The sequence below is a fragment of the Bubalus kerabau genome, chromosome 4, assembly GCF_029407905.1.
Source record: "Bubalus kerabau isolate K-KA32 ecotype Philippines breed swamp buffalo chromosome 4, PCC_UOA_SB_1v2, whole genome shotgun sequence".
Taxonomy (NCBI): Eukaryota; Metazoa; Chordata; class Mammalia; order Artiodactyla; family Bovidae; genus Bubalus; species Bubalus kerabau.
The window spans coordinates 43,051,380-43,077,578 of NC_073627.1; the positions used below are offsets into that span (position 1 = coordinate 43,051,380).

General features: G+C 45.4%; 1 protein-coding gene across 9 annotated transcripts in view; it reads left to right on the top strand.

The window, feature by feature from the left end:
- The window catches only part of SLC6A4 (solute carrier family 6 member 4), a 34,534-nt gene extending 9,550 nt beyond the window's left edge, over window positions 1–24,984 (top strand). For 4 of the 9 annotated variants that reach the window (XM_055577045.1, XM_055577048.1, XM_055577049.1 and 1 more), the window contains 15 exons: window positions 314–782; window positions 1,376–1,566; window positions 2,814–3,267; window positions 5,725–5,859; window positions 6,446–6,665; window positions 7,588–7,726; window positions 8,197–8,331; window positions 8,669–8,772; window positions 9,844–9,971; window positions 11,058–11,170; window positions 11,942–12,073; window positions 13,084–13,183; window positions 14,478–14,578; window positions 18,293–18,460; window positions 22,754–24,984. In XM_055577045.1, the coding sequence (XP_055433020.1) occupies window positions 2,925–3,267; window positions 5,725–5,859; window positions 6,446–6,665; window positions 7,588–7,726; window positions 8,197–8,331; window positions 8,669–8,772; window positions 9,844–9,971; window positions 11,058–11,170; window positions 11,942–12,073; window positions 13,084–13,183; window positions 14,478–14,578; window positions 18,293–18,460; window positions 22,754–22,828 (1,893 nt within the window). In that variant the 5' untranslated portion in view covers window positions 314–782; window positions 1,376–1,566; window positions 2,814–2,924 and the 3' untranslated portion in view covers window positions 22,829–24,984. Of the gene's footprint in view, window positions 1–313; window positions 783–1,375; window positions 1,567–2,813; window positions 3,268–5,724; window positions 5,860–6,445; window positions 6,666–7,587; window positions 7,727–8,196; window positions 8,332–8,668; window positions 8,773–9,843; window positions 9,972–11,057; window positions 11,171–11,941; window positions 12,074–13,083; window positions 13,184–14,477; window positions 14,579–18,292; window positions 18,461–20,905; window positions 22,732–22,753 lie in introns of those variants that run through there. The other 5 variants (XM_055577047.1, XM_055577052.1, XM_055577050.1 and 2 more) reach the window with 3 other exon arrangements.
- Window positions 24,985–26,199: the final 1,215 nt, after the last annotated feature.

Here is a 26,199-nt window from a genome sequence, read left to right on the forward strand (position 1 = left end):
TTGAAGAAAAGGAGACGAGCGTCTCCTTCCTTTTTGGTGGCTTCGTGTGGCTGAGCTTATCTTCTTGCACCTCAGGGTCTTTGATTGGGGTGGGAGAACCCCGGAAAGCAGAGCTGGATAGAGAGACACCACCCTCAGGGGAGAGGCAACCTCAAGTCACGACTGGGCTAAAGGACCCTCTGAATAGGTTTTCTTATGTGGGCCATTTCAGCTGTTGATAAAACTTTTTTTTTTTTTTAATGCTGAGGGATATTTCAGGAAAATAAGACATTGTAATGCACAGCAACAATAGTCTGGTGTATTTCTCTTTTAGGAGTTGCTCATAACAGTTGCCAAGAAATCGGGATCCTTGGGGGCTGAACCCTAGAGGACCCTGAAGAACATACATTGCCACCCTCTCTCCCCAGAGTTCACCAGCCCACGCACATTCTCCAGCTTCTGGCAGAGTGCCCCAACGGAGGAAGCAAATAAAGTCTAGAACAACACAGGACTCCTGCAGCAGGGGGGTGACAGAACCACTGGCTGGCTAAACGGTTATTCCCCTGCTAACGTGTCCTTCCCAGACGGGTGGTTTTCCTCCTAAGGAGCATGGTAGACGTGCTGCAGGAAGGTTGGGTGATGATCTTTGAGCTTCAATTTTAAATGAGAGGAAAGTTGCAGCATTAAAGGTTGGGAAGACATCCCTACATAAAATTTGGGGCAAAATTTTGAAGATGGAGAAAGGAAGACCTGGGTCACTGGCAAGATCTGTCAGCTGGCTGCCATCTGACCATCCGCACCTGGTAAAGCTCTCTATCTCTGCCATCTGGTCTGTAGGTTCTTCAGTTTAATGTAGAAAACATGTCATTTAGAGGCCAGAGGCCAGTACAAAGGCCTTCTCCAAACAACAGAACCAGAGACTGCCAAGTTCAGGTTTAACTGTGTATTTAAATATATTGATATCTCATCATCTCTCTCCAAAAAAAAAAAAAAAATTTAAAAATCCCTTAGCCTGGTGAATGCTTCCTCATGGTGGATGAGAGGATGTGTTCTTATTTTAGAAGTCCATCAAGTCTAGTTGAGGTCCTGGGGAAGGTGGGGTGGGTGGGGTGATGGGAAAGGCTGGACAGAGGCATCAAGGTAAGCAGAATGGATTTTTATCTAGATCACTCTTTGTCAGAAATTCATCACCTTCTATAGGTCACGTTTGCCTCCTTGAGCTGAGGATAGAGTTGGGGGTGGGAGCCAGTTAGATCGAGTAGAGCCCAGGTCACCTACCCCACACTTCCTATACACACACACCCTCGCTATATAGAGCTGGTTTCTCTCTTGTTGCGCTAATGTTTTTTGCATCAATCAATCAATGCCTTTAAATTTTTTGTTTTCTACTTTACAGAAAGAAACTACACAGTCAGCAAGGAACTCTAATTACTTGCACCCCTGTTTTCGTTTCTAATCCCTGCCAATATTTATGTGCACAGTCATCGGTGTGAAGCAACTACTCTGTGTTCTAATTTTTCACTTACTACGTGTTTGTCTCTACATGTCCACATGTAGGTAGTTATAGTCAGTGAAAGCCCCACCAAGGTAAGAGACATTCACTGCCATTTTCACAAAGTCCCAGTTCCTAGTCAACCTCTGACTGTTGAATTTAGAAGACCTTTGCAGTTACAAACAGCAGTAGCAGTCATCCCTAGACACCTTTTCCTAGAAAGGTATAATGTGATTTGAATTAAGCCGAAACGTGTGTCAACTGCAAACTGTTTCAGAGTTTGAGAAGTTCAAGTCCAGAAGGTCAAAGTTAGCTGGAAGGTCCTGGCTCCTTACTACTTTATAACTGGCATAGGTTTGAAGTCCAAAAGGGCTCGGATTTCTACCCCATGTAGAAATCTCAGGGAGCTGAGCTGACTTCCCTGCACCCTGGCCCACGGCAGTGACATAAAGGCATGGCAGCCCCGAGGCACGTAGGGACGGACTCCAGCCACTTTGGCATCCGTAACCTTCGCGCTCCTCTCTCTGGCTCTTCTGGCGTGAATGAGAGGTGACCCTGCCTGCCCACTGTCACAAAATAACAAGTGGATTAGCCCCAAGAGTTGCTGGGCGTGGCAAGAAGAATAAATGGTGAGCATCAGTGCCATTTAAGGCTCAGTCAGACTTGCAGAGGCATGATGGGAATGCAGAAAGGTGAGGTACAGGTGGACTGGACACAGCTAGAGGCAGCTAAGACCTGCCCAGAGGTGTCCGAGAGCTGGGCTCCTGGAAGAGTGAAAAAGTCTGCACTGAAGGAGCTAGGGGTGCCTAACAAAAGGTGGCCTTTTCACCTCTCTCCTACGCTCCAAATCACACCTGTAGTTGGTATGAAATATACTTTCGAGTGTTCAATTTAAATGATGGAGAGGACTCTCCTATTTGCTGCCAGAAACTGCTTCTTTGTTACTTTTTTCCCAGCATAGCATCCAAGACAAAGTAAGTGTTCTGTGAAGCTTTGTGGGACCTTTGTTCTTCTGAGTCCCTGGTAAACTCCAGGGTGGGGTTCCAGTCCCTCAGCTGAAGTCAATACTTTGTTCTTAATGGAGCCTATGAAAAACCTGGGTTATTTGCTATCTATTTTCGACTGCCTTTTTTTTTTTTTCCTTTTAAAATTACTCGGTTGTGATTTGACACCTAGCGTGGGTTGAAAAATGTTGTTGATTTTATTGACTTATGTAGCAAATAAGATATCTCTCATTTAACAGATGGCTTTGTGATCCCATTACCTGATGTAGTTCAAGATGTATGATGAGTTACCAAAGACAAGTAAAACACCCAATTCTGTTCTTTTGCCTTTCCAACAGCACTCTCAGTCCCACTGATACAAAGTTCTGAGGAGATCCTCAGATCTGAGCACCAAGAATTCAGGTCGGTCCTTGGCCCATGGGTGTCAGCATCACCTCCTAGCCAGCAGGATGGAGACCACCCCCTTAAATTCCCAGAAGGAGCTATCAGCGTATAAGGATGGAGAAGATTGTCAGGAAAATGGGGTTCTACAGAAGGGTGTCCCCGCCCCTGGGGATAAGACAGAGTCCGGCCAGATCTCCAACGGGTACTCAGCGGTTCCGAACCCTGGCGCAGGAGACGACACTCAGCACTCCATCCCAGCTACCACCACTGCCCTAGTGGCTGAGGTTCATCCAGCAGAGCGGGAGACCTGGGGCAAGAAGGTGGATTTCCTCCTCTCTGTCATCGGCTATGCTGTGGACCTGGGCAACGTCTGGCGCTTTCCCTACATTTGTTACCAGAATGGAGGGGGTCAGTATCGTGGGCTGTGGGCAGAGGCTCTGACCCAGGGGTGGTCTGTAGGTCCTCTTGGGAGGCCAGAAGATAGATCACGTCTTTCCTATCTTGTTTAACTGATATGAGTCTGGGAACGTGGTTGCTTACACTTTCAAGCTAGTCTGTGTGGGCCTGTGTGTGTGCTAAGTTGCTTCAGTTGTGTCCACCTCTTTGCGACCCCATGGACTGGAGCCAACCAGGCTCCTCTGTGTGTGGGATTCTCCAGGCAAGAATGCTGGAGTGGGTTGCCATGCCCTCCTCCAGGGAATCTTCCCAACTCAGGGATCGAACCCACAGCTCTTGGTGTCTCCTGCATTGGTATTGGTGGATTCTTTATAACTAGTGCCACCTGGGAAGCCCCCACGCTAGTCTAAGAGAAAACAAATCTCCACTAAAACAAAACTGTAAATTTAGGCATGTCTGTGGTCCCTGGGTCATGAAGTTGAATGAAAGCTCCCCTGAAGCTGACCTCACCAGACTTTCAGCGTCGTTAGCGCTCCATCTGTGGAGGAGCTCCTCCTCTCGTCCCTGCCTTACATAAGCCCTGCTCTCCACCAAGGAGACGCGAGGGAAAGAGCACCAGTACTGTGCTGAGTTCTTTCGTTCCTGCTGACTGGTTTTGCTCACAAGAGTCAAGAGCTGTTGGATCTGTGAAAGAAGTTGGGAAGTGGCTCCGGGGTCCCAGACTCTCCTGGACCTTTGGACCTGTGTGAGCTCAGGGCAACAGCTCAGGTCCAGAGTCTAAAGTCACAGTCTGGGTGAGATCTGTAGCTGAACCCAGCCACGTTAATGCCAACCCCAACCTATATATGGACATGCCTTATATCTCCTACAAGAGTGTTAGATTTTTCAGGAAAGATGACTTCTTGTTCCTCCTTCTATCCCTAATGCCTCCAGAGCAGTTTATTTATAGATTATCAAAACTAGTAGCTGACTGTAGGCATGGACATGGGAGCCCCAGAGCAGAGCAGGGTAGAGGAATGAGTAGGGGTGGGGCCTCTGTTTTGACAGTGGGCTTGCTGTAGGAACAGGAAAAGGACCAGAAATGGGAATCAGATCAGTCAGTATTTGGGCTGCTAACAGATTTAGGCTAACTAACAGAAGTAGTGGGCTCTGCTAACAGATTTAGGAGGGCAGTTAAAATGAGGTTTGAGGGGTAGTTCTTTTGGGTCCCCTCATTTCCTCCATGACCAGACAGAGTTGCCTGGATTTGCTGCATCTTTTAAGGACCTGGGTCCATTACCTGCAATGGCCATTCCAGCGAGAGGGCCAGGGGGTGCTTTGGGAAGCCCAGTCCTCCCAGCCTGGGAAGAGTGGAAGTTGGAATCATCTTATCTCCAGCTTGGGAGGACTCACCTTTAGCCTGAGGATTATATAAGGGGCTGGGTCACCTTTGATGTTTCCCCTACACTCATTCCCTATGTGAAACCAGTCAAGCAAACCCTTTAGACAGATGCCACCATGAGAACACAACACAGTTCTTGTTCTCAGGCCAGGTTTACCCAGCGTGACTGTAAGTTAGGTGAGACCTTTCTGAGTTGCACAGATTTCAGGTTTCTAGGTTCAGAGTACTTCATGGGAGGGAAAGTTCTCAGGGAAAATCACAGGCAGCCCACCCTTTGGGCTGAAACTCAGGCTGCAGGTGAGCAGTGTGGTGTTTCCAGGTCTTGTGTCAGCCATGAGCACCGCAGACACCAGCATCTCCAGTGAGGCGCAGTTCTGCTCCTTTCCATTCTGTCGTGAACTACCTGCCTGTTCCAGCCACACCCACAAATCTGGCTCAGGAGGGAGCATTCTGGCTCCATGGAATGATGGAAATATAACCAAATATTAATAATCAAGTGTCTGGAGCCAGGATACAGATGAACAAAGAGAGTAATTCAGTGACCGTAGACTAGGACAGCTATTGTAGTTTGTCACAGGAAATCTGTTCCAGGGTCCCAAGCACTGGTCCATGTACTGGCTGCATCAGAATCACTTGGGGAGCTTAAAGATCTGTTACACCCATATCTGAAGCTTTTGCTGCAGGAAGTCAGGGTGGGTGTGTGCTTTTAAGCTTACCTGTGAGTCTGATGTGTGGGCTGGGGTTGGGAACCTCAGTTCTCAACCCTCCTCTTCTAGTAGAGGAAACAGGGGCCCAGAGAAGGGTCCTTCCGACAGTTAGCCGTGGAGCTGGTCCCAGTGCCTGTTCTGTTGACTCCTAGACCCAGCTTCCTTCCCACGTACTCTCTGCCGCCACCCAAACATCACTTCTCTGTGGAGCTCTGTCCATGACTTCCGGCAATGCCCTGAGACAGGGGAGCAGTGTGTGGACCTCTCAGGACAGGGTGGCTTCACGGCTCTGGAGCATCAGATGTCTCTGCATATCCAGGTCATCTGGGCTGTCCTGGACAACTGTGGGCAGGGAGTGAAACTGTCTTTCCTCTGCCTCAGGGGCGTTCCTCCTTCCCTACACTATCATGGCCATTTTTGGGGGGATCCCGCTCTTCTACATGGAGCTTGCACTGGGGCAGTACCATCGAAATGGATGCATTTCGATATGGACGAAAATCTGCCCAATTTTCAAAGGTAAGAGAAAGGCTTGGGTGGTTGGGTGGGTGAGTGGGTCCATCAAGGAAGTGACAATTTCCATCACTGGGTGGGAGCTGGGGACCTCCTGGAATCAGTTAGACCTCAGGTATCCCTAGGAGATAACCTGAGTAAGGTTTTGACTGCTTAATTTGTATGAGACTGCTAAAGCAAAATAGAATAATTGGCAATTAAAAGTAAACTAAATAGGGCAGCCTGGATGGTTAGGTGAGTTTGGGGGAGAAGGGACGCATGTGTATGTGTGGTTAAGTCCCTTTGCTCGCTAAGTCCCTTTGCTGTCCACCTTAAGCTGTCACATTGTTTATTGGCTGTATTATAAAAAGTTTAAAAAATAATTTCAATTTAAAAAGTAAATAGAAAAAGAAACATTAATAGCACACATACACATTTTCTATAACGTGTGATCTTGTAAATACAAGTTAGGAATTTACCACAAGGCCACTTTGCCACTGTGTCCCAGTGTTTGGGGCACGAAATGAACGGCAGCGCTGCGTTTGCCGCGCCCAGGCTGCTGTCCCTTGCTCCAGCTGCCCTTGAACCTGGTCCCCCTCGCCCTCTCCCGCAGGGATAGGTTGCGCCATCTGCCTCATCGCCTTCTACATCGCCTCCTACTACAACACCATCATGGCCTGGGCCCTCTACTACCTCATCTCCTCCTTCACGGAGCAACTGCCCTGGACCAGCTGTGAGAACTCCTGGAACACTGGTAACTGCACCAACTACTTCTCCGAGGATAACATCACCTGGATGCTCCACTCAACGTCCCCTGCAGAAGAATTTTACACGTAAGTGCATGTAAGTGAGGGGGTGGCCTGTTAGGAGCAGGCCACACCCCTGGGCCTTGGCTTCTTGGGAGGCCAGTTGGGGGCCAGGGGCCCTTCACCTCTTGGCTGATGGTTTTTTAATTGGCGGAAAACTGCTCCGCAGTTTGTCGGTTTCTGCTGTACAAGAACGCAAACCAGCCATAATTATACATACACCACCTCCCTCTTGAGCCTCCCTCCCCTCCCCACTGATGGATTTCGGAGAGAAGCTGGCAGGGAAGGGGAGTAAATGTGGCTGAGGGGGTTGGGAGAGACTACCTTGAGTATTCCACAGTCTCGGCCTCTGTGCTGTACCCCACTTTTCTGTTGTGCCCAGGCTGGTCCCTACCTTCACCTTCCAAAATTATTCCCCTGCATCAAAACTGCCCTTCCTTGGCCTTCTTCTCAGCCAGCTGTCATGGAAGCAAAACCTCCCATGACCTCAGTAGTTTGAAGCTACTCAAGAGTTTCTGGTTTCATATGTTCACATGGATCTACCCTTTGGAAGAAGATGCCTGGAGTAGGGAGTTTGCTTTAGTGCTGGAATTTCAGGCAACGGCAGCCCAAAGGGTGGGGGAGGGACCCCCTGCCACACGTACAAATCCTCATGCACTGAAAAGCCAGCCGTGTTAGTCACTGGCTGGGTCCCTGCCCAGGAGGGAGAGACCTGACGTCTGCCTTTGGACCGAGTGCTCTTCCCAGGGTCGGTTGGCTTGAGTGCCCTGTTCGCTTCTTCAGGATGGCCAGAGCCCCTCCCAGCTCTCCCCAAAGCTCGGTGGCCACTTGGTCCTTGCAATGCGGTTTCCGTCTTTTCTCTCGGCCGCCACCTAGAGGTGTCACACACAGTGTGTGTACTCAGGTCACGGCTCAGACCCCATCACAGGCCCTCCTTTCTCTCATTCAGGCGGCAGGTCCTGCAGATCCACCGGTCGAAGGGGCTCCAGGACCTGGGGGGCCTCAGTTGGCAGCTTGTCCTGTGCATCATGTTCATCTTCACTGTTATCTACTTTAGCATCTGGAAAGGCGTCAAAACATCTGGCAAGGTGAGGAGGACTCTGGCTGCAGATTCAGAGTCTGCCCAGGGCCCTGGAGGATCTCAAACTCAGAACTCAGTAGCCTGGACAGCCACAGACAGGGGGATGTGGTTCCCTTTATACCGAACCCATTCGGTGATTCTCAATTTCTCTTCAAATCTTTTAGAAACTTCTAGAAATGGGTCAATCCTAAGAACTATTATATGATTTTTTTTATTCCTTTACTCCACTGGTAGTGTCATGACTCATCACTGGTCGCATTACTGTCTCCTGCTGGGTGTTGTCCCCGCTTTACAGATGGGAAATGGGTTTAGAGGTGGTACCCGCAAACGGGATCAGATCCCTGTCTGAGTCTAAAGGCCGCACCACCCTGCCTTCTACAATTACAGAAGAAACAAGGTAGATCTCCTTTCTTGGAGGTTTTTAAGAATAAGACACCAGCATTCATGTGGTGATAACCTGTGTTTCCTTCCTTACAGGTGGTTTGGGTGACAGCCACCTTCCCTTACATCATTCTTTTGATCCTGCTGGTGAGGGGGGCCACCCTCCCTGGAGCCTGGAGGGGAGTTCTCTTCTATTTGAAACCCAACTGGCAGAAACTCCTAGAGACGGGGGTAAGATAATGAGGAAAGCAGTGTGCATTTGTCTGTCTATACTAACTGAAGCTAGTCCTAGGACTATAGGAACAACTAAAATTTGGGTTCAGTGGTTAAGTCTGCAGGGATGCTTTAAACTGGAAAAAAGCATGAAAAGTACACTTGAGGCCACTGCATTGGTTTATGCCTCAATGATAGGCAATCATATTTGTCTGCACTTGGTATGTGGCCATCCTTACAGGGAACTCTGAGAGTCTGTTTTCTGCCTCAGCACATAGCCACGTCGAGGCACAAGGGCGCTGGCCCAGCGACGGCCTGGGTCTCGGCCCCGACCTTCGCCTCTGCTCTATTACAGGTGTGGGTGGATGCGGCCGCCCAGATCTTCTTCTCTCTCGGCCCTGGCTTTGGGGTCCTACTGGCTTTTGCGAGCTACAACAAATTCCACAACAACTGTTACCAGTGAGTATCTGGGGCTGCCCCAAGCAAAGCGTGGAAGCAGAATGAACATAAGTAGCCTGGAGGAACGCGATCAAATTGATGGCCTCACACCTGGCCAGGCTCAGGCCATGTTGACACTCTGACCCTCAGGAGTAGCACAGGTGCTTGACCAACTCACTTATGGCCAGAACACCTACCAGAACACAACCTCACCCAGGCCACTCAGGAGATGAGACAGGCCCCAGACTTTTGTTTTGTGAGATTCTCTCTTTTTCAAGAAAATTAAATTCTGAAGCAGGTTTACAAAAATTGCAACATACATTAAATGTTTAGGTTTGACCTGTTAATATTTAGCAACAAAAATTGTGATGTGATATGTTATACACACACACACAAAGAGTAACAATTGTGCTGTTTTGACCAACACAGAATGCTATGATTTATATGAAAATCTCATTTCAGAAATTTAACAAAACAGGTAATATTGTTCCAATTATGATTTAAATATCACTCATTATCTTTAGAGTTAATTTTGTCTTAACAGTCTGTCACAGATGATGTTCAGTAATCTGACTGTGCTATTCATAGGAAAATTACAGAATTTTTTTTAAAGGAGTTTACATGCATCCTAAGCAATGTGCCTTTGCATTGGAACATCAGCCTGAAGTTGTATTATGATAAGGTCCTCTCTTAAAAGTGTCAGGATGTCTTTGTGGCACTCTTACAATCTCATTTACAAATAATGTCAAAAGTCGAAATCTGAGATCTTCTCAAGCACGAGGCCAAGGCCCCCACTCTGGCTCAGGCCCTGCTTCAGAACAAGGCTTGTTTGAAACCCAGCAGTCGGTGCTCTGCTGCTTCATAGGATCTCTCTTGAAGCCACTCCTGACCTGCTGCTCTCCCCATGCCGTGCATGGGGAGAACAGCAGCTTGTGCTTCGAGGCGATGCAACCTGTCTAAGAGGCTGCACCCTGGGAGGAGACAGGCTTGAAGTCCCTGTGAGCTCAACCCGTTCATCCTTGTCAGTCTGGAGACATTCTCCTCAGACTCTTGACTTAGAAATGTCTCAGTCCCTTGGGTTTTCTGCTCCAGAGACGCCCTGGTGACCAGTGCGGTGAATTGCATGACGAGCTTCGTTTCAGGATTTGTCATCTTCACGGTGCTGGGGTATATGGCTGAGATGAGGAAAGAAGATGTGTCTGAGGTGGCCAGAGATGCAGGTAGGGACCTTGGGTTCTCTTTGGGTTACTTGCTCCCACTGAACTGCTTTGCTGCTCTTTGGATCTTTACAAATACCTTAACTTTTGCATTATTTCTAATAGTTCCTCTTAAATTTTTCAAAGGTTTTAGAGATCTAAACCCTTTCCATGTGTTCAGGCCATAGTGGGGGGTGGGAGAGCTCCCTTGGGGCCCAGCACTAAGGCCTTGATACACTGTGGGCTTGAGAATATGACTTGGATGATGGCTCTTAAAACTAGTGGGTCTGGGTCCTGTGATGGGTCCAAGTCTAGTAAGCAAATGATTACCAGTCCTTAGAATTTCCTTTTGCAGAAAAAGAAATGTAGATGATGCAGTCTCTGTACTCTACTGTGAGTTATCATGGAAAAATACTGACAGACGCTGAGAGAGGTGATGGAATCTTGTGGATGGAGTCCCAGGGCTTCTTGCCAACGTACGTCTGTCTTTGGCCTGATGTGGTGCTCTGATTCCGTCAGCCTCATGCCCCAAACTAATGTGCCTGATTCGGACCATGGGAAGTTGAGGACATGTTCCTCATACCATCAAGAAAGTCAAAATAGTTGGAAGGCTTTGTTCTAAGACCTCTTTTATTCTAAAATCAATTTAACATTTTCTACTGTTCTGGAGCTAAAGAGAGAGCTAAGTGCTGTGAAAATTTTGGAGATCTTGGTGGGGGGGCGTGGGGAAAGCACAGATTTATTATATAGTAGAAACTCTTCTTCATGTACACAGATTTGCTAGTCTTGGGGTTTCAGGTTTGTTTCCTTTCTCCACATTGGTTGAGGACACACACTCTCCAAGGCGGATGCTATTCCCTTCTTGCATCCCAGGATGTCAGGATAGCCAGGTAGGGTGGTGTGGGGTGCGAGGAGGCATTTGGTACATGTCCAAGCCTGCTTCACATGTAAGGTCTTATGACAGGCGGCGTAATTGTTGGTGTGGTCATTTCCCCCGAGACATGCCTGTAGGGCAGGTCTTGGTGACCACCTGCTCCTCTCTCCTCTGAGGCCCCAGCATCTCTGTAGGGCAGGTCTTGGTGACCACCTCCTCCTCTCTCCCCGTCTCAGGCCCCAGCCTCCTGTTCATCACATACGCAGAAGCCATAGCCAACATGCCAGCATCCACATTCTTTGCCATCGTCTTCTTCCTGATGTTAATAACCCTGGGCTTGGACAGCACGGCAAGTGAATGGGGAGGGAAATCCAGCCCTGGGGAGGCGGGAGGAGGAAAAGGAGAAGGGGGAGGAAGAGGAAGAGGCAGCTGTACCCACTCCCTCCCATCCTGGCCACCCCAGGCCATGTTGTCTGCTGCCCTCTGGTGCTTCGCCAGCCCCTGTTCACTTGGGCGCTTACTACCCTGTAGTACATTTGTCATTAATGGCAGCAGACCCCAACCTTTTTGGCACTAAGGGACCAGTTTAATGGAAGACAATGACTCACCTCCTGCTGTGGGGCCCAGGCTACATGCTGGTACCAGTGCATGGCCTGGGGTTGGGGACCCCTTATTCATGGAATAATGAGGGTAAAGTGCCAGGCAAGGTCAAGAGCTCAGCACATGTGAACTGCTGTGATTGTGCTCTGTCCCTTGACCAGACTGGCAGCACGTCAAGGCCAGGGCAAGGTCCCTCTTACGTCTCAGTGCTCCGTGGCCCAGCACTCATATCATTAATGTGGGATGAGTCTCAGCTTGGAGTTGGTGTTTCTGGAAAAACCAGAGTCTCCCCGAGAGACCTCATGGGAAGAAGTCCTGTCCGTGTGCTATACTTTCTTTCCTTGGTGTCCTTAGGGATCTAAATGATGGGGTAATATGGAGATAGGGCCAGCGAGGAGGGGAACTGGTCACGATCAGCTTGACAGGCCACGTGGCAATCTTAACCCCGCCCTCTTTTCACTGTCCTGGAAGTAGATTTGTCCCCAAGTGTCCACAATGACTGTTTGCATGCCCCACTCAGTTTGCAGGCTTGGAGGGGGTGATCACAGCTGTGCTGGATGAGTTTCCACATGTCTGGGCCAAGCGCCGGGAGTGGTTTGTGCTTGGAGTGGTCATTACCTGCTTCTTTGGATCCCTGGTCACCTTGACTTTCGTGAGTACAACCCCCAACTGAGAGTCAGCTTTTCATTGGGCATTGGGACACTGCACGAAGCTCTTTCTTTCCAGCCCACAGGGAGCCCTGGCTTTAGGACCAAAGAGGGAGAGGCTGTTACAGCTGTTAAGAAGTTAGTCATCACGGAGAAGGAGAAAAGTTGTTTTTGGCGGTATCTGTCTCTAGAATTTGGGCATGGAGCTGGAGGTTCAGCATTTTACAGCAAGTCCAACTAGATTTCTATCTGGAGAAAGTACTAAGACTTACCTTTTCAGTCTATTTCCAGTCCTTACGGCTGCTTTCTTGGGAATACTGCCCAAAATATCTGGAGGCTGGCACCTTGGGTTTGTCACGTTGTCTCCTCCAGAGAAGTTGCAATGGTGATGAAGTCAGACCTTCTCCAGTGATTTCTTTTTGAGGGGGAGGGGAGCTGAGGTAAACACTATAAAACTGTACATCAGACAGTACCCACAGGCATGGCAGGCTTGTATCCTCCTGACTCAAGGCGGATTTTGTAAATCAACTTACCTTTAGGCCATGACCCAAATGGCTCTGGAGCTTCAGCAGGGCTTTGGGGACCTGTGTAGGATCCATGGGGTTTGTGATTCAGGACAGAGGCAAAACCATGACCACTGGGCCCAGTGTCCGGTGTTGTAAGTTTCCCAGATTCAGTCTTTAGGGACCAGGATTCTCCAGGGTAGAGTACACAGTAGGTGTTTGGTAAACTGAAGAAAGTAGATCAAGAGGCGTTTTTCAGTTTGTCTTTAAAGCTTTGGGCGGGGGGGTGGTGCGGACAAGAGAGTGACCGGTAGGGCTGGAAGAGGAGTCTGATAGGATGAGATCTTGCCTACCCTGCCAAAGCCAGTCTAAGAGGCAGGCTCTGGGGTATTTGTATTCGATCCAAGGTGAGAACTTTGCAGGGTTATCCTAAGAAGTTCTTTTTGTCTCTGTTGAAAAGAGGAGGCAGTGCCTCAGCGGGCCTTGAACCAAGTTGGTGGTCTCGTTTCCAGGGTGGGGCCTACGTGGTGAAGCTGTTGGAGGAGTTCGCCACGGGACCTGCAGTGCTCACTGTGGCCCTGATTGAAGCTGTTGCTGTGTTTTGGTTCTACGGTAAGATGCTTCCTTCCACCATATCCTTCCTACACCAGCCTGTGTAGGCACCAGAATACACAAGGGCTGGATTTGTCAGAGAAAGGCAGGCCAGTGTACAAGACGTCACCTCCTGCATGCCTTCTTCAGAAACAGGTCATCATTTCCTCCAGACTGTACAACAGATTGCCTAAGCTCCTGGGAAGACTTTTCTGAGTAAATGTTTACTCAGTGGACAGGCTGAAGTGGTTCCCTATAGCTTATCCATAGTGGTTGCTTAAGATCTGACAGACACAGTTTAGGAGCTTATCTTCCAGGCAAGAGGCCAGAATGTTTCTGTTTGGATTATCTGTCTTGTTAAAACCTCCAGTTTATTCCCCTTGCCCCAGCTGTGGGATGGAATCTGATAAGGGTGAAACCCCCAGGAGTGCAGAGTAAGCTGACATGGGTCCCTGGGCAGGGATCCCAAGAGCCCATGGGCAAGGATCAGGAGGGCACAGAAGTGGAAATGAAGAAAACCAAGTTCAGAGATCTTTAAAATCAGAAAGTGATTATTTCATTCTGAATATATTTATTTTCCCAGTTTCTATGATAGCACAACAGCTTTAGCATGTACATCATTACACGTAACATGAAGAAGGCGGGGTCCCATGTTTTGAGTTATACGTGGGCCTGGTTTGGGGACTTTTTTGTGTGTTTGAAAGAAGTTCCCCCCACCCCCTCAGCACTTCAGAGAACCAAGTTCAAAGTCTGTGATGCTACAGACCTGTGGGCACTTTCAGGGAAGCACCCACAGAGCGCTCTTCCTTCCCCTTCTCCATCTCTCCCCAGTCAGAGTTCCCACTTCTCACTTTCCTGCCGGTTATTTTGTAAAGAAGAACCTTGATCTTGATCTGACAATATGAATGAGCAATAGTGTGGTTAGAATTTTCTCTTGAAAGTTTCTAGCATATGGTCAGAGTCAGTCTCTATCAAGTGGGTTCAACATTTTTAGACAAAGTTCAACTTCCTTTTCTACAGTAAGGATAAAATCAGATATATGGTGAAATCCTAGAAGGGTGGTGTGGGCACCAAGACGAGGCTTTAGGTCCCTCCCCAAATGTCCACCAGTCCTCTCACTCTCTGTAGAAAGAGCTTTGCTTGCTATAACAAGCATTTTTGTGACATGTTCGCCATCCTACCTTCAGGCCAGACTGGTGTCCCTGAACCCTTCCTATGGAGAAATTCCAGAGTTGCTGCTCTCTCTGAGTTAGGGGCTAGGAGGACAGTCTGTTTCCTCTCTTAGTCAATCGCCTCCTCTTTTGGATGACTGTAGGCATCAATCAGTTCTGCAGTGATGTGAAGGAAATGCTTGGTTTCAGCCCTGGATGGTTCTGGAAGATCTGCTGGGTAGCCATCAGTCCTCTGTTTCTCCTGGTGAGTTGTCATCTCCCTTCTCCTCTGGCCCTAGAGAAAAGATTCACCCTCAAACACTCACCACCACCCCTAGAAAGTTAACTACTCTTCTGGCTTCTGTCACATTATTTCATCACTTCCCTGCTGCATGATAATAACACATAACATTCATTGAGCAAGAATTGCCAGGCCAGATTTCATGCTAAACTTATATCCACTGCTGTTTTTTTTAATGAAAAAGGGTGAATTTATTATGAATATGAAATCATTATAAATTATACACACAAAACAGCAGAGTCCCCAAGATATATGAAGCAAACACAGAGCTGAAGGGAGAAACAGACATTTCTATGATTATACTTGAAAGCTTCAATCCCTGGTTTTCAATATTGGATCAAACGTCTACACAGGCAGTCAATGAGGAAATGGAAGATAAACTCAGGTCTCAGTTCGGTTTTTGGTCTAAAGTTTTACACCCAGGGTGAGGGTCTTGTTTGCCTTTCCTGAGTCTCAGCCCCGAGCACCATTCCTTCCCTGCGTGGAGAATATGAAAGTAATTGACAGACAGACATGGCTTCTTTCCTCAGGGAACTAATCCAGTGTCTCTCCTTCCTTTGAAAAACAAATGAAAGGATTTAAGTAGATTATCTAGAAGCACTGGTAATAATATAAATTAATAACCCATTTATGTCAAGACTTCTGCTTCTAGTAATGGCAGACTAGTGATCCAGACCAACCCTCTCACTGAAAACAGCTAAAATCTCTGGATTTAAAAATACATTGTGTTTTAAGTTTACCAAAAAGCAACAGCAAGATGACAGGGTAATAAGGAACTACGAGGCCAAAACCTAGAGGAACACTGGAGCCCACAGCATATACCAGAGCCCTTGGTCCTGAGAGTATCTGCTGCTTGGGGCAAAGTTGGCTTTAGTTTTGGAAATCTCCAGTGTCCAGGGAATGGAAGTCAAGGAGGGCTTCTGTGATAGAGAGAGAGACGAAGCAGAACAGAAGCAAGAATGAGCACGCTGGCCATCTTACAGATGAATATCGAGACATGCAGGTACACAAAGCACAAAAAATAAAGGGCTGCCCTGGGAAAGTCAAAAAGAATGCAAAAGAGTTGTTTTGAAAGAAGGCACAGCTGTATCCATGTCCTCTGAGGAAATGGATGGCCCAGATATCCTAATAAGCTGGACTGAAGGAACAGTCTCTCGCTCTAGAAGATCAAAAAGCTCCTTCCACCCTAAATTGAGTTACAGATAAATGAAAGAAGTGAGAGTAATCCCTGCTGATGTGCACGGAGTCACTTTACCCCAGGCTACCTCAGAGCACACTTGGATGTTAGCAGGGCGCTTATCCATCTTTGGGCAAACAGGCAACCCTTGGAGCTGAGCACTCTCATTTGACAATAAATGAATTCTACGTCGGACTCAAGATCTATGCCTAAAGAACTTTGGCGGGGGTCATCTTTAAGAAAATGAATACAGAATTACTAGGACACCTGTCAGGTCCTTCATGAGCAGCACAGTAAGTCCTAGTAGTCACGATAAATATTATCATTATCATTTTTTTGACCACACCAAGCAGCATGTGGGATTGTAGTTCCCTGAAAAGAAAAAGATTGAACCCAGGTGCCCTGCAGTGGAAGCACAGTCTTAACCACTGGACAGCTAGGGAAGTCCCAATAAATACTGTTTTTATGCAATATTTAAAAAAAATTAAAACTAATGCAAAAAAAATTACTGATGAACAAATTCCAGCATTTTAAATAAACACAAGATCTGACCATATACTTGGCATGTCTCACCTCACTCTAATCTGGTCCTATCAAGAGTTTGTTTCTTTAAAGTATTGCACTAAAATATTATTTCTTGATTACTGAATTTTGGCACCCCCTTAAATGCTGTATCCAAGGTGAATACCTCATATGCCTTACTCTAGTCCTGGCCCCATGCTTTTGGTATTTTCATTTCTGTGGTGGTCTGGCAAACTGGGTGAACACTTGGGCTACAATCAGTGAGTTTCTGTGCCAGTAAAATCCAGGTACAGATCTGGGTTCAGGCACGTGACATAATTTCTGTGACGTTCACTATACTCACTTCTTCTAAAGGTGCTTCAGGGCACAATTAAGAGGAGGCAAATCTGTCCTCCACTTCTGGGTTTACTTAACAGATCCCTTGCTCTGGGCTTTTTAAGGCTGCTTTAGGTAAACAATGAGTAGCTTACTTAAAATATTCTTTTTCATTGAAGCCAAGTTATGAAAAAGAAAATACTGTAAATGAGCAAGAGGAGGTGGGGTGTCTGGAGCAATACTTGGTGGCCACAGTGAGAGCTTGCAGCCTCCCTGGACCGCGTGAGGTTCCACACACCTGACACCAAGATGAGACGTGTTACAGCTCCTGACCAGACACTACGTTTCCCTGTTCCAAAATCACCTTTCTTAGTAGCCGGGGCTGGGGCTGAGGAGAGTCTGTCTGGAGAAAGGTTCGCGAATGGCCAGGCTCGTTTTGAAAGCTTCTTCCTGGACTTAGGAATAGTACTGTGCTGAAGATGGATGTGTGTTTAACAGTTTCCCATTTTTATTACCTGAGGACAAAGAAAAAAAAGATAAAAATAGACATTTAACCACACAAATAATTTACATTACTGTCTTTTTTATGACTATGAAATAATAAGATAAAATTAAATCAAGAGCAATAACGATTTCGGCACAGTGGTTACTAGGCAAAAACTGGCATTTACGCTCTCTCTGGAAAACAAACTGAAATAAGAAGACTCATAAACTGAGTGTTGGGAGCACAGCGTGAAATTTTTCTTGGTTGAAATCTTCACTGAATTTTCAAGTAAAAAGTGTATTAAGCTGCTGTTTCCTTCCATTATTCCTTTCATTACACAGGCCGGTGGCAGGCAGGCATTTGTTGTCAAGATGCCTCGTGGCAGAGCCAGCCTTGTTGAAACCCTAGTCCTTAGCTTGGGGTTAATATAAAGAGAGGGGAGAGAAGAAACAGGTGCTCAGGAGTCTGCATCCGCTCCAGGTCTTGAGAACCTTATTGTGTCTCCTGGACGTAGGTGCCTTCCATCTCACCAAAAACGATCAGCAGAGAAATGCAGGGGGAAATAAATAAAAACAAAGCAGAGAGAGAGATGAAGCCCTAGGACTGGCAGGAGCCGTGGAGAGGTTGCCCAGTTTATTCCTCCACCATCTGACAAACTGGGGCCTGAACTATGCCTGATGGGTGCCAGTCTCTTCTCCTTTGTATTTCCCCTCAATAACTCCCTGAGGCCTTGGCATCCCTACTGTAGGGGTTGAGGTGGGGGTTGGGGAGGAAAAATCAAGATAAGCCCTTCCTTGTTTGCAGTTGAGGCACAGAAATTAGTGACTTCTTTGTGTCAAGAGATCAATCTAGCATATCTCACCCTTAGGCAATTTCCTGAAATTTTCTTCCCTTTAGCATTGGTGGCTTCTCCAGTGGCTCAGCAGGTCAAGAATCCGCCTGCAATGCGGGAGACCTGGGTTCAATCCCTGGGTTGGGAAGATCCCTTGGATAAGGGAAAGACTACCCACTCCAGTATCCTGGCCTGGAGAATTCCATGGACTGTATAGTCAGTCCATGGGGTTGCAGAGTCGGACACAACTGAGCCACTTTCACTTCACTTCACTTTCTGTGGTATCAGGACTGTCTCTGTGCGGGTGTTGTGAAAATTTTTTAATGTTTCTTGAACTTTCTGTTTTAGTTCATCATCTGCAGTTTTTTGATGAGCCCACCACAGCTACGACTTTTCCAGTATGATTATCCTCGGTGGAGCATCATCCTGGGTTACTGCATAGGAACCTCATCTTTCATCTGCATCCCCACATATATAACCTATCGGCTGATTGTCACTCCAGGGACACTTAAGGAGGTATGTGCTAGTCAGTGTGTGTGTAGACTGGTAGTTGTTTGGGAAGAAAAGGGTTCTTATGCTCTACTCAAAGGAGAGAAGTCCACCGCAAGGATTCACCAAGAGGCTCTCAGCCTTATATAATCATATACCTACATCATTATGTAGCCTCTGATAGCTGCCACTGTCATCTCAGGGCATTTCCCATAAGCCTCAAGTATGAAGGTGAATGACTGAGCTGTTGTCTGGATGCACCACAGTGCACAGCCTGGTATATAGCATTCTAAACATATTAGGAAACTGCTTTGCCTCCTGCATTCCATTGAGCACAGACATCAGATCAGTGGTGTCTGGAGCAATAACACAAATTTGATTTAAGTGGATTTACTTTAAATCCACTTAAGTAGAGATTACGGTGGAAAATGTCTGTGGTCACTTTTCTAACAGCAATGTGATAAGGGCTATTTCAAAAATCATCACTAAATAAGGATGTGACAACAATATTATGTGCGTGTGTGTTAGTCACTCAGTCGTGTCCGGCTTTTTGAGACCCCGTGGACTGTAGCCCACCAGGCTCCTCTGTCCATGGGATTCTCTAGGCAAGAGTACTGGAGTGGATTGCCATTCCCTTCTCCAGGGGATCTTCCTGACGCAGGGATCAAACCCAGGTCTCCTGCATTGCAAGTGGATGCTTTACCATCTGAGCTACTAGGGAAGCCCAATAATATCATAGTTTTAGCTTAAAAAAAAAAAAGCTGCCACTATAATAGCAGGATTTGTGTCAGTAAATGAATAGTGTGCTGTAAAAATTTCAATAACAGAACCTTACAATTTGTATAAGATTGTGTATATTTTACAGTATCTTCATGTAGATTATCTTACTTTGTTATCAAAATACTTCGTGAGGCAGATGGGCAGGTATCCTTAGCAAAGATACTGAATCTGGGAATAATGCTGCTCACGGTTTCCCTATTTCAGTGACTTGCATAGGGACGCACAGTACAGCGAGGCTCAGAATCCAGGGCTTCTGGGTTTTGGTCCAATGCCCTTTCATTTTTAGGTGCAGCTTCTCTTTTGTGTCCTCAGGGTACTAATGGTTTGCGGATGTAGACATTGGCTCTAGAGGTTAGGGAGACGAGTTGTCACTTTTCATCCTGTGCTGTCAGAGTTAGTAGTTCGGGCCACCAGGATTCCCAGCAATGTTAGCAAAATTGAAAATGCTGGGTCGTTACTTGCTTGGTTGTGTTTCATGCCACAGCGAGGGTACTGTGGCAGGAGGGCCTGAAGAAGAGGCTGCTTACAGAAGTCCGTGGGTGGGTGCTTTTGTCAGAGGTGAGCTCAAAGGTGAAAAGTGGTATTTGGGGGAAAGCTAGAGGGATGTGCTCTCTAACAACCTGAGATCAGAGCTGGGCTAGTCTGTGGGTTCTTAGAGGCAAAACTCAAATATGAGTTTATCACACTCATCTTCCCAAAACATTTCATAAGAAACATGAAGTGAGAGCCTGAGGCAATTACATAGCACCTCTTTTCTGAGAACTGAGATTGCTTCTTTTTGCAAATAGAAAAACTGAATTCTAGGTGAATAGAACTCTGCAAGGAGTTACTAATTTCCTACTCCCATAACAGCCCTATTACAACCTCATTTCTCCCAGAGGGCCGTGGATTCTGGTGTTGTCTGAAATATATGCTCAGGCCATAGCCACTGTGTCTGCTCCTTCAGGCTGTTCTTTATGGCAGTCATGACAGCCCATTGACCCCGCTGACCAAACCCAGAGGCCAAGGTCAGGGTTGAGCATTCAGGTCAATACATTTCAGTATTCTTTGGTCACAGACTGTACCTCAAGTCTTGGTCATCTTTCTTGCAAATTCCCGTTGGCCACAAGGAAATGCTACCCAAAGGTGTACAATTAGAGAGCTCAATTAGTAGTAGAGGAGAAGGCTGAATGCAGGGCCACCAGATGGGAAACAGTGGGTTAGGAAGCATCACGATACAGCCAGTCAAGGGGGCCTGGGAGGGAAAAGACTATGGCAAGTCACTTACCTTCTCTGGGTCTTAGTTTCTTCATCTTTAACATGTGCTCACTGAACTGGATTAACATTTCCAAAGTGTGTTATAAGGAGCTGTAGTTCCATGGGATATCAATTAAGTGTTACTGCTGGGGAAATGTTACATGGTCAAATAATTCTGCAGAATGCTGGATTAAGGCAAAGTTAAATAGGTCTCTTTACAACAGGACTTCTGAAAAGCCTTAACATGCCTATATGCATGCTTAGTTTCTGAGAGGAATAAAGCATGTTTTTGCCAAGCACCCCAAGGGACTATTAATTTTTTTGTGAATACCAGACTTTATGGTCTGTAACATTCTATGTATGAGGGAGGGAGAACTCATATGACATTTTGGTTTTTTTTTTTTTTTTAAAAAAGACTAAGAGTAAAGTAAATTTCGTAACTCTTCTGGGCCCTAGCCACATACAAGGCTGGAGTTTGTGGAGTAAGTCACCACCTGCTCACCTGTAATTTAGAGCCTGTCACAGGCATCTGCAACCTGGAGGTCTCAAGGTTGGAGTCATCGCCTGGATTAGGTGACTGTCAGAGAAGCCCTTAGTGACCTGCAGAAAGACACTGGGAATATGGTCGCTAATAAAATCATGAAGATGGTAACAGTGATCCAGTGCTTGCATGATCACCTTGCAGAAGGCCAGGGACTGGCAAATTTTGAGAGCAGTAGTAGTCTGGCAACTGGACTGCTGCCCAAATATGGGAAATAAGTGGACCTGGCCTTTTAGGAAATGAGCAGTCAGAAGGGCAGCAGAATGGGCAAGTAGAGGTTAGAGCACAAAACCTTTTGTGTTTTTCACTGTGGGTCTTGCCTCTGCCATACGCCTGACTGCTCTTCTTTCTCTGCACAGTATAGCTTCACTGAAGACTAGAGTGATGTGTCCAGTTCTCAAAAGGCCTAATTCTCCTTTATCAGTTATGGGTTACAGATTCATCTTTGGGAAAGAATGGTTTGTGAAAATTTGCTTTCTATGACTAGACATGTCCAGGTAACTGATGAACACTGTAGTACCTCCTTTTTAAATGGATTCCCAGGGTGAGGTTTCATTATGGTCATCAGGAACACAACATGTACAATTTTGTGAATTTCATTACCTATGAGAATGGGAACTTTTAAAATTCCATAGGCCCTGCTCCTTAAAGAAGGATAACTCCCAGAACCAAGAAATAAAAAAGATTAAGGGGACCACATACTTTTCAATCCAAAATAAAAGGACAGGTAGCAGAGCTTCACCTAAAATCAATAAATCAAAATATACTTTCAGATCCAATTTTGCTTTGCTAACCATAGGTTCAGACTTTTGGCCATCAATTTTACTGAGCACCTGAGTATTTTCTTTCCTAAACCTCTGCAGTGCTCCCCACATCTCTGAGCTGCTTCACATCACCCTGATGCTAAGTTTTACAAGGCAGGCTGTATATTTGATACCCAAACCCAAGCATATTTCAGATCTGTCTCAAAGCTTCTGTGCACCCCAGCTGTTTCTATGGTAAAAATTCTCAGTCTTTTCCCTGTAATGAGTACTATGTCAAAATGAGATTGCTTTAGGAATGATGATTTGAATGGGCACATCTTTTAAAATTATGTAATAATTTGCACCCTTGTATGAACTAACTACAGGTGAATTCATTAAGGCAGTTACATCTTGGCTGTTCCAGTGACTGATAGCACTATCCACTGTGCCTGTAATGTGTATGCAGGGCACAAGGAGCCTGGCTGAGGTGGGGGGAACCAGAATCCAGTGCTCACTCTGCTCCCCAAGCCCTGTGGGCCACATGAAGCCTCCTCTGCCCAGAGAAAAGGATGTCCTTTCCCAGACCATCAAAGGCATGTTATGGGCCAGCATTGGTTCTATTCAAGGGTCATCATTTTCTCCTATTAGTGTTAAAGTGACTTTTTAGTTTACAGATGCTTTTATATAGTTCCTTTATATGGCATTTCTACCCATATTTGAGAACAAACAAATTAGGGATTCCTTTCGTTTTTAAATTTCTTTCTTTGGCTGTACCTCATGGCATGTAGAACTTCCCCGACCAGGGATCAAACCTGCACCCCCTGCAGTGAAAGCGTAGTCTTCACCACTGGACTGCCAGGGAAGCCCCGGGATTCCTTTCTTAACAAAAGTCAATAAAACTATTCCAATTTACTATTAACCACCATTTAAATGCTATTTAACCTTTAATATTAATGTTGAAAAAAACTTTAAGCTTTAAATTACAAGAATATTTATAACATCATATCTTCTTCCTAACAGCGTATTATTAAAGGTATCACCCCAGAAACACCGACAGAAATTCCCTGTGGGGACATCCGCCTGAATGCTGTGTAAAACATCAACAAAAGGAAGATGGCTTCCCAATAACCTCTTCCTCCAGTCCTGACAAATCACACATCGCCTTCTCCCTCTAAGTCAATGAGTTTCCGGCTAAGCCTATCAATGGAAGGGCCTTCTTCATAGAGACACAGTCCCAAAAGACTACGGTGCCCAAATTCTTTCGGCCTCCAGTCACTTCGTGTGACATCTCCGGGACATGTTACCACGTTAAGCTCTGTGATGCAGCTAAAGTGAACTGCTTTGAATGTGTGAAGCTGTGTATGAAAACCACCATGTTGTCATTAGGACTAGTTTAGGATCAAGTCTGTTAAAGTCTCCTGTGTCATTCCTTCTTATGATCATCAGTATCTAATATCGTTTGCTTCCAAAGATTTCAACTGCTCATGACTGCATAAACCATGTAGGAAAAAACAGGGATACTGTCTTGCTAGCCATGTTTTCTGAGTAGCAGAGAATCCTATAGCTGGAGTCTATTAGAACCCCATAACCTGTGTGCTGCTGTGGAATCAGGAGAGGAAGCTTTAAGAAGCTAAATTGAAAAAATAATGTGTATGTGTGAGCATGTGTGTCTGTGTGTACAACTGTTCCAGTGTATCCTTACCCATTACAAACTATATAAATTCCCTCTAGTTTTTTTTACATTAACAAATTCCACCTACTGAAGTTTGTATGTATGTTATTATTTGAAGGGTATAATGACTATGACAGGCTCTGCCACCTATTCCAAGGACACTGCTTTAGCCCATATGCTTTCCTCTATGGGCTGGCCTTTAGTATTTGCTGCACTTTACTGCCATCTTCCTGTCTCTCTCTACTAAACATACAGGGTAACAAGTCCACAGGCTAATCTGGCCTATTTCATTAGTCACTGTGGCTTGGCTGTGAACTACTCTGAAGATGAATATTGATAAATGCATCTTCAGTGTTCAGTTGGCTATCTGGTTTAAGCTCTGTCTACTTCAAATGCCTGAGTTTGACCACTAAGGTTATTTTGCTTTGTGAAGAGTAGATAAATCTAATTCTCACAGGGTGTAGAGGTCTGACACCCTGACCTAAACCAAGGTCATCCTCAATCCAAAAGTAATTTAGAGTCTGGTAAGTAAACCTCCTCCCAACTCCTTGACTTTTCCTGGGTGGCCATCAGGATAGTGGGCCCTCCAGATAATTTTCAAGATTGTGTCTAAATAAGGCTGATTGGAAAAGGGACACTTAAGTTAATAAAACCACATAAAACCCTTAATACAGATCTAGTAAATGTGACTTCAGTGGCTTGGGACACTCAGATGCATAGGTAGAGAAGCAAATTTTACCTTGTAGTGACAATTCCTTAACCAAAACCTTAAAGGCAGTAAAGCCTAGTCAATGATAAAAGGACTCAATCTTCTGGCCCCGTTTCACATCAGTCCTCTACATGAATCTAATTCAATCCTAACAACCGTACAGAAAGAAGATCCCTATAGTAGAGGCCTAATTTCATCCAATTATAGATCTTTCTCCCTTGACTTCCTTTCCCCAACAATAATCCCCAGCCACCTTCCTGTATTCCACTACATCCTTCTATTTCTGATTCCCTGCTTTCCCCAGTGGGGTATTTTCCCCATAGATGTCAGCTGCTGAGAAATTTCCCAAATTATCAGAGGAAAAGAGGAGGGGGATTTAAAATGACTCTTGGTGACCTGCCTTATCTTTGCCTTTTCATTCCTTCTTGCTACCTTATGTCCATTCTCTTTGCTTTCTAGGGTGCTGAAAGGAGAGAGGTGATACAAGTGGCAGTGTATTTGGTGGTAAATAGCTTTGCAAATTTTAAGAACTTGCTTTATATGGATTCTCCCCCTCTCACACACACTTATACATTTTCCAAAGACACCATTTTTTAAACAGCACTTTTTCAAACAAAGAGTTTTGTCAAGCCAGGTGTTATACAGGTGTTTTGAAAATTTTCAAATGTCACTAGACTTTAAAAAAATCCAAGATCTCTCTTCAGTATAGTCTGCATTTACTTGATTCCTATTAATCAATACTACTCTGAATATTTTTTAAGGAAAACTTAGTTGGTAGACCAACTTTAAAATAATCTTTTAAAGACCTTTTACATCTAATGTAGCATTTACATAAAAGGAAAAAATAAAAATGGAATGAACTGTAAAGTGCTGAAGTTAATTTCTTTTCTGTAATTTACTAGTAAGAAATAGGGAACAGACAAGACACAACAAAATAATGGAGGCCAATTCAGTTGATTGAGATTGTTCCTACATGTTGATATGTAATGGAGTCCAAACAATTTATCTCCATTCCAAAAAACTTGAGACCCATTTAAAACTTATTCCATTTGTTGTGTGGAATGCATGACTTGTAACCTAAATTCACTGCCCTGGCTGCCCCATCCGGAGATGGAAGCAAAGACCCCTACAAACCCACCCAGTCAATCAATGTATTAGCTCCAAAATCATATAATGACAAATCAAATAATGAATCTCAAAGTAAGGCAAAGTGATTCTGTGAGATTAGTCACTCTCTCACCATCCTTTTTATGCAGCTTGTTAATTTGGTGCCACCAATACCAAACTTTGAAGTACAAATTTCCACTTAACTTCTCCACCCCAAATCTCCTTAAAAAGGGAGATTATTCCCCTAGAATTAGAACTATGTTCTCTCTGAAAAGTAGGAAAGACTGACCTGGTATGTTCTATCTGTTGTACAGTTGATTTGGAGGTGACCATCAAAGCAAAGCTTAAAACCACGGAATGCAGCGGCTTAACTGTGCTGTTCTTATGCATCTTAAGACAATCATTAGCTATCCAATGGTACAATCCATGCCTGGTTCCTTTCGTAGCATGTCTTTCGGCTCATAAATCAACACCTGGTGCTTAAGATATCATTAAAATAAGGCAGTATTCAGAAGGCATTTTCTCCATTTTTTTGGTCAGAGACAGTTGGGAAGAGCAGTAGATCCCTCAAAGAGACTATTACAACCTGTCATCACCATAAACCAATGAAAACAAAACAGTTCTACGCCAAGTAGGAAGTTGTATACTTCAGTCATCATGGAGCTCACCTGGTACTTACAAGGAGAGTTACACAGAAGGCTCTAAATTAGGAAGGTAAATTTAGAAAGTGCTTGCAAAGTATGCTGGAGACTGAAATTTATAAATCCAAATATTAAAAAAAACAAAACAAAACATTAAGACAAGGTATATCCCTATACTGTAGAAAGCTTTCCTGGTGAAACATTCTAAATTTTTTTCTCCAATATCACAGATAAGTCAGTGATCTATATTAAAATGTGTCTTGTTTAGTTCCATGGAAGAACTATTTCAAAAGCTCTAAATCTTTTTTTTGTTACTTTTATAGTATCATCTTTCCCC